Source organism: Mirounga leonina, unplaced genomic scaffold (genome assembly GCF_011800145.1).
Source record: "Mirounga leonina isolate KUSES-001 unplaced genomic scaffold, KU_Mleo_1.0 Mir_376, whole genome shotgun sequence".
In the NCBI taxonomy this organism is placed as follows: Eukaryota; Metazoa; Chordata; class Mammalia; order Carnivora; family Phocidae; genus Mirounga; species Mirounga leonina.
This window is the reverse complement of record NW_023270718.1, coordinates 7676279-7689910: the sequence shown is the minus strand read 5'-3', so window position 1 is coordinate 7689910 and position 13632 is coordinate 7676279. Positions and strand designations below refer to the sequence as shown.

At 39.7% G+C, this 13632-nt stretch overlaps 2 protein-coding genes across 5 annotated transcripts in view; both read left to right on the top strand.

Moving 5' to 3' along the window:
* The window catches only part of LOC117997780 (zinc finger protein 331-like), a 51922-nt gene that overhangs the window by 22080 nt on the left and 16210 nt on the right, over positions 1–13632 (top strand). For both annotated transcript variants that reach the window (XM_034986142.1, XM_034986140.1), the window contains one exon: positions 3336–3431. In XM_034986142.1, coding sequence (XP_034842033.1) covers positions 3336–3431 — 96 coding nt within the window. The remainder of the gene's footprint in view (positions 1–3335; positions 3432–13632) is intronic.
* LOC117997798 (putative protein ZNF720) overlaps positions 3347–13632 on the top strand; it is a 166431-nt gene continuing 156145 nt past the window's right edge. For all 3 annotated transcript variants that reach the window (XM_034986200.1, XM_034986201.1, XM_034986199.1), the window contains exon 1: positions 3347–3431. The gene's annotated coding sequence lies outside the window, so the exon portion shown is untranslated. The remainder of the gene's footprint in view (positions 3432–13632) is intronic.

Sequence of the window (13632 nt, the reverse complement as noted above, 5' to 3'; positions counted from 1 at the left end):
TTTTATTTTTTTGAGAGAGAATGAAAGAGAGCACATGAGAGGGGGGAGGGTCAGAGGGAGAAGCAGACTCCCCGCTGAGCAGGGAGCCCGATGCGGGACTTGATCCCGGGACTCCAGGATCATGACCTGAGCCGAAGGCAGTCTCCAACCAACTGAGCCACCCAGGCGCCCCTGGCATCCGTTTTAATGTGGTTTTACTTGAGTCTTCTGTTATTTTTACTATTTTTAGTAAAGGGTGTGTCATTTTTCTGGATCTTTTCAGAAAACCAACTCTTTGTTTTATTGATGGCTTTTTATTTTTTCCATATCCTATTTCTTAAAATAGTTTATTTATTTACTTATTTATTTATTTAGAGACCGAAAACAGGGGGCGGGACAGAGGGAGAGGGAGAGAGAGAACCCCAAGCAGACTTCCACACTGAGCACAGAGCCTTTTGTGGGGCTCAATCCCACGACCCTGAAATTGTGACAGGAGCCGGAATCAAGCGTTGGACGCTCAACTGACTGAGCTACTGAGGTGCCCCTTGCTATATCTTATTTTGTTGATTTATGTTACATGTTAAAATTTCCTCCCCTCTGCTAATTCTTGGGCTAGACATCCTTCTTTTTTTTTTTTTTAAAGATTTTATTTATTTATTTGACAGAGAGAGATACAGCGAGAGGGGGAACACGAGCAGGGGGAGTGGGAGAGGGAGAAGCAGGTCTCCCGCAGAGCAGGGAGCCCGATGCGGGACTCGATCCCAGGACCCTGAGATCATGACCTGAGCCGAAGGCAGACGCTTAATGACTGAGCCACCCAGGCGCCCCGACATCCTTCTTTTTCTGATTCTTTTTTGTGTAATAAAGTGATTTGTGCTACAGTATGACAGTGTTAGAAAATTCTCTGTATGTACGATATCTTAGCATTTTCTGTAGGGCTAGTCTAATGGTGCTGAAATTGTAACAAGTAGTTCTCTGGGAAATTTTTTACTTGTCCTTCATCTTGACGGAGTATTCTTGGTAATTTGCTTCATTCATGACTATTAATAGATTGTATACTGTTTTCTTTATATGAGGCTGTTGCTGAGAAATCTACTGATAATGCTGTAGAAGCTCTGTTGTACGTCCTGAGGTGCTTATTCTTGTTCCTTTTAAATTTCTTTTTGTTTGTGATTCTTGATAGTTTGATATATTGTGTATCTGTGTGGATATCTTTCAATTTATTTTATTTGGAATTCATTGTGCTGCTTGATATTTTAGGCCTGTTTCTTTCCTCAGATGAGGGACATATAAGCCATTAAGTCTTCTTTTAAGCTCTCTGCCCCCTTTTCTTTCTCTTTACCTCATTGGGTCCCCTTGATGTGTATATTGGTCTCCTTGATGGTGTCCAGTGAGTCCCTCAGGCATTTGTCCCTTGTCTACATTTTTATTTTGTGCTCCCTGTAACTTCATAATTTTAGTGAATTATCTTCAGGCTTTTTCTTTCTTTCTTTTGCTTGATCAAGTCGTCATTAAGCGCTAGTTAAGTTTCAGGTGTAGTTGTTGTACTACTGTCAGCTCTCATTTTTTGTTTGTTCCTTGATTGTACTTTCTGTCTCATTGATATTTTGATTTTGTTCTAACATAGTTTGAATATTTTGTTTTAACTCTTTTAGCTATTTAATCATCATTTAGATGGTTATTTTAATTGTGTATCAGGTAATATAGGTGTCCATTACCTACAGCCAATTTCTGCAGATGTATTTGGTTTCTTTCAGCGTGCCTTGTTTTTCTTCTTTGTATGATTTTTGATCTTTTGAGATTTGGGAATTTAAACAGCCTAGGTCTCCTAGTCTTTATGGACTTGCTTTTTTCAGGAGAACACCAATAACAGTCATAGGATGCAGAAAATTTGCAACTTGTCAAACCCATTTGGTCAGGTATATTCTCTGGGCATGTAACTTCTCAGTAACAAAAATTTCTCTGTTTCTTACGAGTCCATGATATATTGCTCTCCCTAATGTCCGTCTTTAGATGTACAGTCTCTGCTACCACAGTGTTCACTCGTGACAACAAATGGTGCTTTGATGGTGTCTGCCATTCTGTGTTGTACTCTGTCCCAAGTGAAATAAAATCAGTTTATGTACCCATATGAAAAGTCACAGCTTTGGACACAGAGACACTTCAGTATGTTAACTATATGATTCATGTTTTCTGGAAAATACAAATAAGTAAACAAAAGAATGTGTCTGTGACGTGAGTGTGAAATACAATGAAATCTTACAAGTTGGAGGCCTCATTGACTTAGAACCAACACTCCCACAAGTCAGAATCTTAAGTGCACAAAAGAGAGAGCTTTCATTTTCCATTGGAAACTACAAGCAAAGAGAAACTCAGAAGAAAGGAGTTTCTAGTTTGAATGTGATGGATTCTGCACACCTTTCAGTAAAGCCATCCAATCATTATGAATGATTAAGAGATAAATTCACGTTATATAGGAGGAATCTGACAGAGAGCACCAAGCCAAGTAAAAGAAGTTACCACCAGCTGTAATAATAAGCAAATTGATATCAGTGCCTGAGGCACACTGAAGGACACAGCATAACTTCTGTGTTCTTGTTGCTGCCCTAGAGTAAATCAGAATATGAATCTAATTAAGAGGGCCACCTGAGTGGCTTAGTAGCTGAAGTGTCTTGACTCATGATTTTGGCTCACTTCATGATCTCATGGGTCATGGGCTTGAGCCCTGCGTCGGCCTCTGTGCTCACCAGTGCTGACATTCAGCGATGTGGCCATGAAACTCTCAGGAGGAGTGGGGATGCCTGAACCATACATACTCAGAGGCAATTGTACAGGGATGTGATGTTAGAGAACTACGGACACCTCCTCTTCCTAGGTGAGGATGGCTTTTTCCATATTTCCAAACCACACTCGGATTTGTTCCTTCCTTTGAAAACCATCTCTTCAAAGAGTCTTTGCACGACTGGAATTCAGATCCAGGCAATAAGGGAAATCAGTAGGGGTTTGTAGAGAAAAATTTTCATGATATTTCCTTTTCAGCTTTAGCTTCCCCTTTCCTTAGGGTAATATCATCAATTCTGTAGATTTGTGGTAATTCTACATATTCAGTGACATAAAATGGTACTGCCTACATCCTAAACTCCAATTATTACTCTTTGTTATTGTATCAATAGTACTTGGAAGTGGAGGTCATAATGTGAATATTCAAAACCCCTACTGTGTGTTCTAAAGGGATCGTTGGTTAACAGCACTTGGGAAATAATTTTCTAGAATTCTACAATGTCCTCTCTTCTCTGCTGAGCACAATTTTGGATTGAAAGTTAGAATCTCCAGCAATACTTTTTTCTATTAAACAGATCTCGTTGTGTGGAAGCCAAACCTGGTCCTCTTTTTGGAGCAAGAGAAGGAGCTCTGGGATATGAAGAGAAAGAAGAGAGTAGCCTTCCACCCAGGTAGGTGAGACTGAATGAAGCGGATGACAGAGGTGAGGTCCAAATGTGAAGCAGGAAGATTGACCTTAAAGTGTGTTTTAAGTAGCTCTCCTTGAATGGAAATTAGTTTGAGAAGCCTAGTTTTATTTCTCTCCCTCTCACAGAGGGACATCAGCTATCCAACATTATCAAGCTCTTACATTCTCTAAAGATTCTCCTCCAGCTCCAGTGATGGTCCATCACATCCACAGGGAGGGCCAGGCAACTACCCTGGGAGTGGGGGCTTCCATAGTCTGAGAGCTTCTCCATTGCCGTGAGGGCCCTGGGAAATCTCCCTATTTCTGAGGAACTCTATGCTAAGCCTTTTCTAAGTTCTGTTTTGCCTTGTATGAGAAGTGTGTCATGATAGCAGTGGAATACTGGGGTTTGGTGCAGACATCATGGGAACACTGTTGATAGATATCTGGTGTTTTCTGGTTTATGCTTTCCAATGTCATGGAGGCTTTAATTTTAATTGAACAAAATTGAGACTCAGTAATCTCATTAGATAATAAAGCACCTCCCTAAAATGAGAAAATCTAATCCCTTATTTCCCTTCAAAGGTTCATTTTTCTTTGTATTGACTAATATTAGAAAGTTCCACTCTGTGTTGCATTCCTCAGTGGTGAAATAATGTATCTTTTTGTGTCCTAGAATTCCTACATAAATTATAAATTAATGCCATAAGGGAGCTAGAACATTTAGAACTTAGAACTTGCAGCCTATAATAAAGTCTCAATTGTTATTTTATTAATAATTCCATCATTTTATAATTTTGTATGATATGAAGTTGTGATTTTTGTCATGTGTTTTCACTTTATTAGTTATATGTCAGATTCATCTCTAATTTTTTTATATGAATAGTTGGGATATGACATGGGCGTATGCTGCTAAGAAGTGAGGTGGATAATTAGTAAAATCCCCATATTTTATTTATTTATTTTTTTTAAAGATTTTATTTATTTATTTGAGAGAGAGAAAATGAGAGAAAGCACATGAGAGGGGGGAGGGTCAGAGGGAGAAGCAGACTCCCCGCTGAGCAGGGAGCCCGATGCGGGACTCGATCCCGGGACTCCAGGATCATGACCTGAGCTGAAGGCAGTCGCTTAACCAACTGAACCACCCAGGCGCCCAAAATCCCCATATTTTAAAAAAAAGTTTTGTTTATAAATTTTATTTTACTTTAGGAGAAATTTACTGTTAGGCTTTTCTTCCTCAGAATGTATCCGAACTTAATTCCCAGTATTTATTTTTTACAAAGTGATTGCTGGCATATTTTACAATTTTGATACTCTGTATTTCAAAATGAAGGGTATTTCTTCGGGTGCTTGGTTCTTTTTAAAAATTTATTTATTTATGAGAGACAGAGAGAGAACGAGCCAGCACTAGTATGGGGAGGGGTAGAGGGAGAGAATCCTAAACAGATGCCCTGAGGGGCTCAATCCCACAACCCTGAGATTGTGACCTGAGGTGAAATCAAGAGTTGGATGTTAACCTACTGAGTCACCCAGCACCCCAGCCTGCTTGTTTCTAAAGAATGGATTATAGCCTTGCATTTTGTGTAAGAGAAGGGACATGTTAATAACATGATACATTTTTTAATGTCTTTTAAGTGCTCATTCATAAGATTTTCTATTAGAGCTATTCATGGTTGATTTTAATGAATATTCTTTATAATTTTACTGTCAATTTAGGCATGACAGTAATTCAAAATACTTGTTTTTCATGGGTACATAGTCACAGGTTAAAATTACGCTTATACAGAAGGTTTCCTTTCAGAAATTCATGTATTTTTATGTAGACTTACTTGGGTTAAATTTTGTCTTCTTCTGCTTTTGCAATTCCGTAATAATGTGCTTACTTTTGTATGGGACCCTCCACAACATTAGTTAGTTGTGATATTGTTGTTGCCTGTGTATTTTATTATAGGATGACAATTTTCAACTCAGTAGATTTCAAGACAGTGTGAGTTTATCTCACATATGAATCAGCTTTATGCCCTTTATCAATAAAATTATGTATGTATTTGTCTGTATAAATACCACCCATGCATACTGTGATTATGACTCATCTTGTGAATTTGTTTTATTGGTTAGTGTTCAGTGAGTGTTGTATCATGTCTAGGTGAGTTGTTACAATAATAGAATTAATTTCATCAGCTGTTGGTGAATTTATATTCCCTTTGCATGAGAGAAACACTTCTTGTGAATTCAGTGTAATTTTTAAACATTTTACACCTCTGAATCAAATTTTGGTATTGCATTATATCCTTAATTGTGGTGTTAACCCATGATATGCTTTGATACCATCCTCACCAACTTTTGTGTCTTCTCTGTACTTACTTTCATAATAGTTACATTAGAGATTACTTAAAACATTTTAAAGGTATAACAAACCGTTTTTAAGTGCTCTTGTCATTTGCATACAAAACTCTTCTACTTATCATCTCCACCCCTGCACCCACTTTGTTACCAATATCACAAATTCTATCTTTTATGTGGTGTACTTTGTTACCTAGGTTTATGATTTTATGCTTTTATATAAAAAAAATTCTATTGCAGAAATAAAAGTGACGTGTGCTACCTCATTACAACACTACAGGATTCTGTAATTGTGTAGATATTTACATTTAGCTGAGAGCTTTATGTTGTCCTGTGGTTTCAGTTACTGTTCAAAATCATTTTATTTCACCTGGAAAGACTTCCTTTAACGTTTCTCGTAGGACAGGTCTACTGGTAAACTTAGGGGGGGTTTTACTTGGGAAAGTCTTCACTTCTACATTCATGGAAAACTGTGTTGCCAGGTAAAGTATTCTTGGTGGCTCTTTTTTGATCTTTCAGTATGTGAATATATTTTCCCATGTAGTTCTTCTTGTCAGGTCTGCTGAGAATCCCACTACTAATCGTATGAAGCTCTCTTGTACAAGATGCTTGGTTTTGTCAGGATGTTTCAAAATTCTCTTTTCACCTGTGATTTGTGATGAGTTAATTATGATGTGTCACTGTGTTCATGTCTTGAGATTTATCCTATTTTGAATTTACTGAGCTTGTTCAATTAGTCTCTTCCCACATACAGGGGACATACAAGCCTTTAGTTTTTCAGGTAAACTCTCTGCCCCCTTCACTCTCCTCTCCTTATGGGGTCCCCTTAATGTACATATTGGTCCACTTGTTGGTCTCCCATGAGTCCCTTAGACTCTGTCCTTTTCCACATTTTTCTTTGATCCTTTCAGTAGAGAGTTTAAAATAAGGTGTCTTTAAGATGTCTGATTCTTTCTTCTGATTAATCAGGTCTATGGCTGACCCCTTGGTGTATTTTTAAATTCAGTGACTATTCTCCTCAGCTCCCTATTTCTGGTTCATTGTTGTTATACTTTCTGTCTGTTTGGATTTTCATTTTGGTCATGCATAGTTTCCCTGATATCATTTAGTTAACTATCTGTTTTCTTCCTCCGTGAACATCTTTATGATGGTTATATGAATTCTTTGTTAGGCCACTAATAATGGTTCTTTATTAATTTAAGGCCAGCTTTGGAGATTTATTTCATTCCTCTGTTTGGAACACATTTTTCTGTTTCTTTGTATGCTATATTATATATATATATATTTTAAGGTTTTTTATTTATTTATTTGACAGAGAGAGACACAGCGAGAGAGGGAACACAAGCAGGGGGAGTGGGAGAGGGAGAAGTAGGCTTCTCACTGAGCAGGGAGCCCGATGGGGCCTCGATCCCAGGACCCTGGGGATCATGACCTGAGCCTAAGGCAGACGCTTAACGACTGAGCCACCCAGGCGCCCTATGCTTTATTATATTTTGTTGACATATGTGGATTTTAAAAAAGCATCCTCTGAGCCCAAGATTATGGACTTGCTTTGTAGGGAGGAACACAAATAATAGTAATTCTGGGACCTCTCACACATGTTCTGGACATCTATCATTTCTGAATTTTTGTAATTTCCCAGGTTTAAAACTGTAGTTACTACTTTATGTCTGTGATCGCTTCCTCTCTGTTTGTCTTCAGCTCTGTGTTCTCTCCATTGGTTGAACAAATGCTCACCTTTGGTCTGAGCAGCCACCACACTGCATCAAGAGGGTGCTCTCATTTCCTCTGCCTCCCATGTCATGCATGACAGAAACAAGTCCCTCAGGCAGCAGCCAGGAAGCCAGATCATTGAACATATAGGTCACTCATTTGTTTCTTTCCTGAGGAGAGGTGAGAGTTTTCTCACAGTGTTGCCATGGAGTGTCTAGGAGGGTGAATGGCTATCGTGGGCAAGTATCACAAGCTTTCCTTGTCTCTTTGATGAGGCTCTTCCTTTGTACTTACCTGGGGGTGCTGTGTTCTCCTAACTGGCTTCTGGAGCACTCTGAAAGGTAAGTTGTTCCGTTTTTGTCTCCATGGAGGAGCGCAGTCCTGGTGGTTCCTATTTCTCCCTTCTGCTGATGTGCTAGGATGAGTATCAGTTCTACACATGAGCATTTTAACATATATGCATGTCCGTGTACTAAGTGTGGTAACTTATCTTGTTATCTTTTAGTCGTGTCTTTCATAACACCCAAGGCCTGTTGGCAAAGAGAGGGAAAGGAGATTCAGTTTGTAGAGTGATATGGGAAGCTGTGGAAGCTGTGGAAATAAGTATTTATACTGATGAGTGACTGGGAATGTGATGGGGGTAATGAAGGACATTATGATGGATATAACCAGATTGTGACAATTACTATAATGAAATCCTTATTGCCACAAGAGATGAGGGATATAAAACATTCGGCGAAAACCTCACCTTACGTCAGTTATATTTGCAGAACAATGTCTTCGAACCCAGGGATGATAATCCGTTTTTTAAACATACATATTTTTTTGAACGGTATTTGGAAATTCTGGAAAGTCACCTAGTCCAAACTAAAAGTAATCATTCAAACAATTTCTTTTTTTTTTTTTTTTAAAGATTTTTATTTATTTATTTATTTGAGAGAGAGAGAATGAGAGACAGCATGAGAGGGAGGAGGGTCAGAGGACAAAGCAGACTCCCTGCCGAGCAGGGAGCCCGATGCGGGACTCGATCCCGGGACTCCAGGATCATGATCCGAGCCGAAAGCAGCCGCTTAACCAACTGAGCCACCCAGGTGCCCCCAAACGATTTCAAATACAAGATTGGTTTCATCGTTAACTGACAAATTTCAGAATGTTAGACGTTTAAAAGTGAAGATAAAATGTCTAAATATGATTGATTTGAGAAGTGCTTTCCAGAGGGTTTGTTACACTTCCACCAACACATAATCCCTCCTTGTTGCAAAGTTTCCAGTTCAGATGTACACTGGAGGGTCTTTATCCAGACATCACTTAGTAATACTTATCTCACACAATTCTTTTTTTTTTTTTTAAAGATTTTTATTTATTTATTTGTCAGAGAGAGAGAGAGCGCACAAGCAGGGGGAGCAGCAGAGGGAGAGGGAGAAGCAGGCTCCTCACCGAGCAAGGAGCCCGATGTGGGACTCGATCCCAGGACCCTGGGATCATGACCTGAGCCGAAGGCAGCCGCTTAACGACTGAGCCACCCAGGCGTCCTATCTCACACAATTCTTAATTTGGAGTAAGGTTTCAAAGTGTTGTGAACTTAGGAAGATTTTATTTTATTTTATTCATTTATTTTTAAAGATTTTATTTATTTATTTGACAGAGAGAAACACAGTGATAGAGGGAACACAAGCAGGGGGAGTGGGAGAGGGAGAAGCAGGCTTCCCGCGGAGCAGGGAGCCTGATGCGGGGCTCAATCCCAGGGCCCTGGGATCATGACCTGAGCTGAAGGCAGACGCCTAACAACTGAGCCACCCAGGCACCCCAGAACTTAGGAACATTTTAGTCAGGGCTCTAACTTTTATAATTATGGAGGTGCCTATAATAGAGACAAAACTTACCAATGCAGTGAATCTGGGAAAAACATCAATCAAGGGTCAAATCCTATTAAACATCAGAGAGCTCAGTTTCCATAGAACCAGTATTATAGTAATAAATGTGGGAAAGTTGTTTATGAAAGATCAAATCTTATTGTACATCATTGTATCCTTACTGAAGAGAAGACTTAAAAATGTAATAAGTGCGGCAAACCGTTTAACTGCCTTCAAGATTCACTCGACAGCAGGCATTTCATAATGGGAAGAAATATTACAAATGTAAACAATGTGCAAAACCTTTAACTACCACTCAAAACTTATCAGTATAAGGGAATACATAGTGGGGACAATGCCAACAAATGTAAAAAAAAAAAAATTGTGGCGATGTCTTTAAGCAGAACTACACACTTCTGAACTTCATAGAGTGCATACTGTATGAAACCCTACAAATGTAAAGAATGTGGCAAGGAATTTAATTCATAATCAGAAGTATTCAACGTGAGATAATATATCCTGGGGGTACCTTACAAATGTCAAGAATGGTGGCAAAGTCTTTACCTGGAACTGAACCCTTACTCAGCATCAGAGAAAGCATAGTGGATAGAAATCCTAGAAATGTACTGATTGATGAGTGACCTTTGTGTTTAATATACAGAGTCTTCATAAAGGATAAAAATATTAAAGATGTAGATAATTTGCAAAGTATGCAGTAGAAAGGAAATCTAAATAAGAACATTCACAGTAGAAAACAATAAGTCAGTACCACATTTTAGACATTAGAAATCAGAGTTTTTATTACAGAGAAAAATCCGAAGTTTAAACTCTCAGATCAATTACATTTTAGCCTTGGACAATGCAGGCTGGAGGGGTACCAACCCCCTCCAGAAGGGGAAATCTGTGTGTAATTTTTTTTTTTTAAAGATTTTATTTATTTATTTGAGAGAGAATGAGAGAGAGCACATGAGAAGGGGGAGGGTCAGAGGGAGAAGCAGACCCCCTCCTGAGCAGGGAGCCCGATGCGGGACTCGATCCCGGGACTCCAGGATCATGACCTGAGCCGAAGGCAGTCGCCTAACCAACTAAGCCACCCAGGCGCCCTGTGTGTAATTTTTTTGAAAGATTTTATTTATTCATTTGAGACCGAGAACACCAGGGTATGGGGGGGCACAGAGGGAGAGGGAGAAGCAGGCTCCCTGCTGAGTAGGGAGCCCAAAGCGTGGCTCCATCCCAGGACCCCAGGATCATGATATGAGCCGAAGGCAGAGCCTAAGGTAGACGCTTAACTGACTGAGCCTCCCAGGCACCGTTTGAGTCCCTAAAACTCAAAACCATACCTACTTTTCCATAGAAATAGCCTATTGTTTGGCTGGCGCCTGGATGGCTCAGTCGGTTAAGCATCTGCCTTTGGTTCAGGTCATGATCCCAGGGTCCTGGGATCGAGTCCTGCATCAGGCGCCCTGCTCAGCATGGAGTCTGCTTGTCCCTGTTCCTGCTCTTGCTCTCTCTCTCAAATAAGTAAATAAAATCTTTTTTTAAAGAGCCTATTGTTGACCAGAAACCTTACCTAGAATATGAATAGTTAATCATCCCCTTCTTTTTATGTTGTCTGTATCCTATGCAATATTTTTATAATAAAGTAAGGTTAATAAAGGAAAATATTAAGGAAATCATAACAAAGAGAAAACATGTCTATAGTACTACACTATATTCAAAAAAAAGAAAAAAAATCTATAAATTGACCCACGCTGTTCAAACCCGTGTTATCCAATGGTGAACTGTCTCTGTTAATATGCCTGAAAGGATCAAGGGTGGATAGATACCTGGAGAAGGATTATTAGTTTCAGTGTGTCTCCTTTTTCTTTTGACTGTATTTGCGATATTTTGCATGGCGAATATTAATTTTACTCTGAAATCAACTCATGTTAAGCCTTTATTGCTTGTGTGCGTGCAAAATGATTTGATTCTTGCTGTGTCACCAACATGAGGGCACTGTGATGGGGAATTCATTCATAACCTACTTTTCCATGCAACATTAAGGAGGCTACAGCATGAAATATATGAGGAAAGTCCACATGGAGATGTGTGTGGTTGACATATAAGAGTGAAATAATTCCTGATGAAGTAAGGATTCAGGGCATTATTATTTGCATTAAAGTAAAACACAAACATTCTAAATTTTAAGTGGTTTTGTCATTTGCTGTTTAAGGAGAATACAGTGGTAGGTTATTTAAAGCTGAATGTATCTTCATCATCATAGCAGTTGATACTTGTAAATATTTGTTATTCAGTTGAAATAAAAGAAATATTCACAGATAACTGAGGAAAGTATAGCTAACTCTTCCGTAAAAGGGTGTAAAATTACTGTAAATCCTCATTTACTAAGTAATTAGCCTCAGTTGAAAAGCATGGAAAGCACAACTCACAGATCATTCTGTCAGGTGAACAGGGATGGTTCTTGAGTGATGTAATGGGCATTTTGACCAACGATCATATAGTGATTTTTCAGTGGTTTGTTTACAGTGTGTTTGAACTTAATTTTTTTTTTTTTAAAGATTTTATTTATTTATTTGAGAGAGAGAATGAGAGAGAGAGAGCACATGAGAGGGGGGAGGGTCAGAGGGAGAAGCAGACTCCCTGCTGAGCAGGGAGCCCGATGCGGGACTTGATCCCGGGACACCAGGATCATGACCTGAGCCGAAGGCAGTCGCTTAACCGACTGAGCCACCCAGGCGCCCTGAACTTAATATATTTAATTAATAACACTGAATGAATTTTAATGTGTTAACACTGATGTGTAATAAAAGAAACGTTATTCGACACAACCTTAGCCTACCCTAGCTTCATCAGGTAAACAGACAGTAACACAAAGTACACTTGACCTTTGAACAACATGGGTTTGAAGTATGGTCCATTGTGGTCAGATTTATTTATAATACAGTATCGTAAATATATTTTCTCTTCCTTCTGATTTTCTTAACATTTTCTTCTCCTGAGCTTCCTTAATTGTAGGAATACCGCATATAACACACAGATAAAATACATATTAATTGACTGTTTTTGATAGATTAAATTGACTGTTCTTGTCAACAGTAGGCTATTAAGTGTTAAGGAGTCAACGTTATACACGGATTTTCAACTTCATGGGTGGTGAGTAAGCTGAACCCCTGTATTATTCAAGGGTCACTTGTACTTGTTAAAGCAGTGGGATGATATCACGAATAATCTCTTTTCCCCAATGACCTTAAACCTCAAATTATTGGTGATTAATTTTCCCTGCATTTTATATTATAGCTTTTCTTCCTTTTTGTGACTGCTGGGACATTATGGTGCTTTTAATAAGGATAGTGTGGAAGTACTATTGAGGGTGTAGGTAACACATGAGTGCTGCCATTATACACACTAAGAAAATGGACATGTCGGACTTTATTCTTCATGAGAACGGTAGCCCGTAAGTCACGTTTCATGCTGAATCCTCACTATTTGAATGTGAATATTGAACTTTGAAATATAACCAAATAGCCTGTGTGCGTTTGAAAATTGTAAAGATTTCTCTGGTCCAGGTTTTTCTTGGAATCCTTCTTTTTATGTTCACAGAGGGCAGACGTGTGTGCATTGGGAACTGTGGGCTCCTGAGTGTTTTCCAAGCCAGTGCTGGCAAGTCCCTATAAGGTGGGACCAGACGTTACGCTCAAACATTTGGCAGGACTGAAGGCCATTCTCTGTTTCTGGGCAGTATAATAGACTTCACTCTGAGACTGCCCTGGTTCACTGTTCGAGCTCTCTGGTCCTGCAGAGTCAAGGTTATACTCAACACTTGGACAGTGTTGCTGGCTTGGCTCTCTCCCCATAGGCCTATAAGATAGGCTCTGTGGTTGCCCAGGGTCTTTGTTCACACTTCATGGTGGAGGGCGCCGGGACTAGAGGCTGTGCTCAGCAGTGGGAGTGACTTCCAACTTGCACGCCTTCCCAGATAGGGTCATAGAATGGCCTCTATGCTGTAGCTCAGCCTGTTGGCTGGAGACCCAACTCGGGCATAGCTGCTGTAAAGCTCCTTGACCAGGTGCGTTTATCTCAGCCCTACAAGAGGGCAGAGTTACTGGGATCTCTGAATGGGTGTGACTGCAAGGTAGAACACAGTCTGGTCCGGGAGTCTTCCAAGATCTGAGCACTGGTTGCTGTTAGTCCTACCCACCTTCTCCATGTCTGTAGGATCCCCAGTGTCCAGCACCACAGGTTCCCCCAGAGATCCCATTGAGATGAGGCCTACGTGGCCATCCAGGAAGTGGGTTG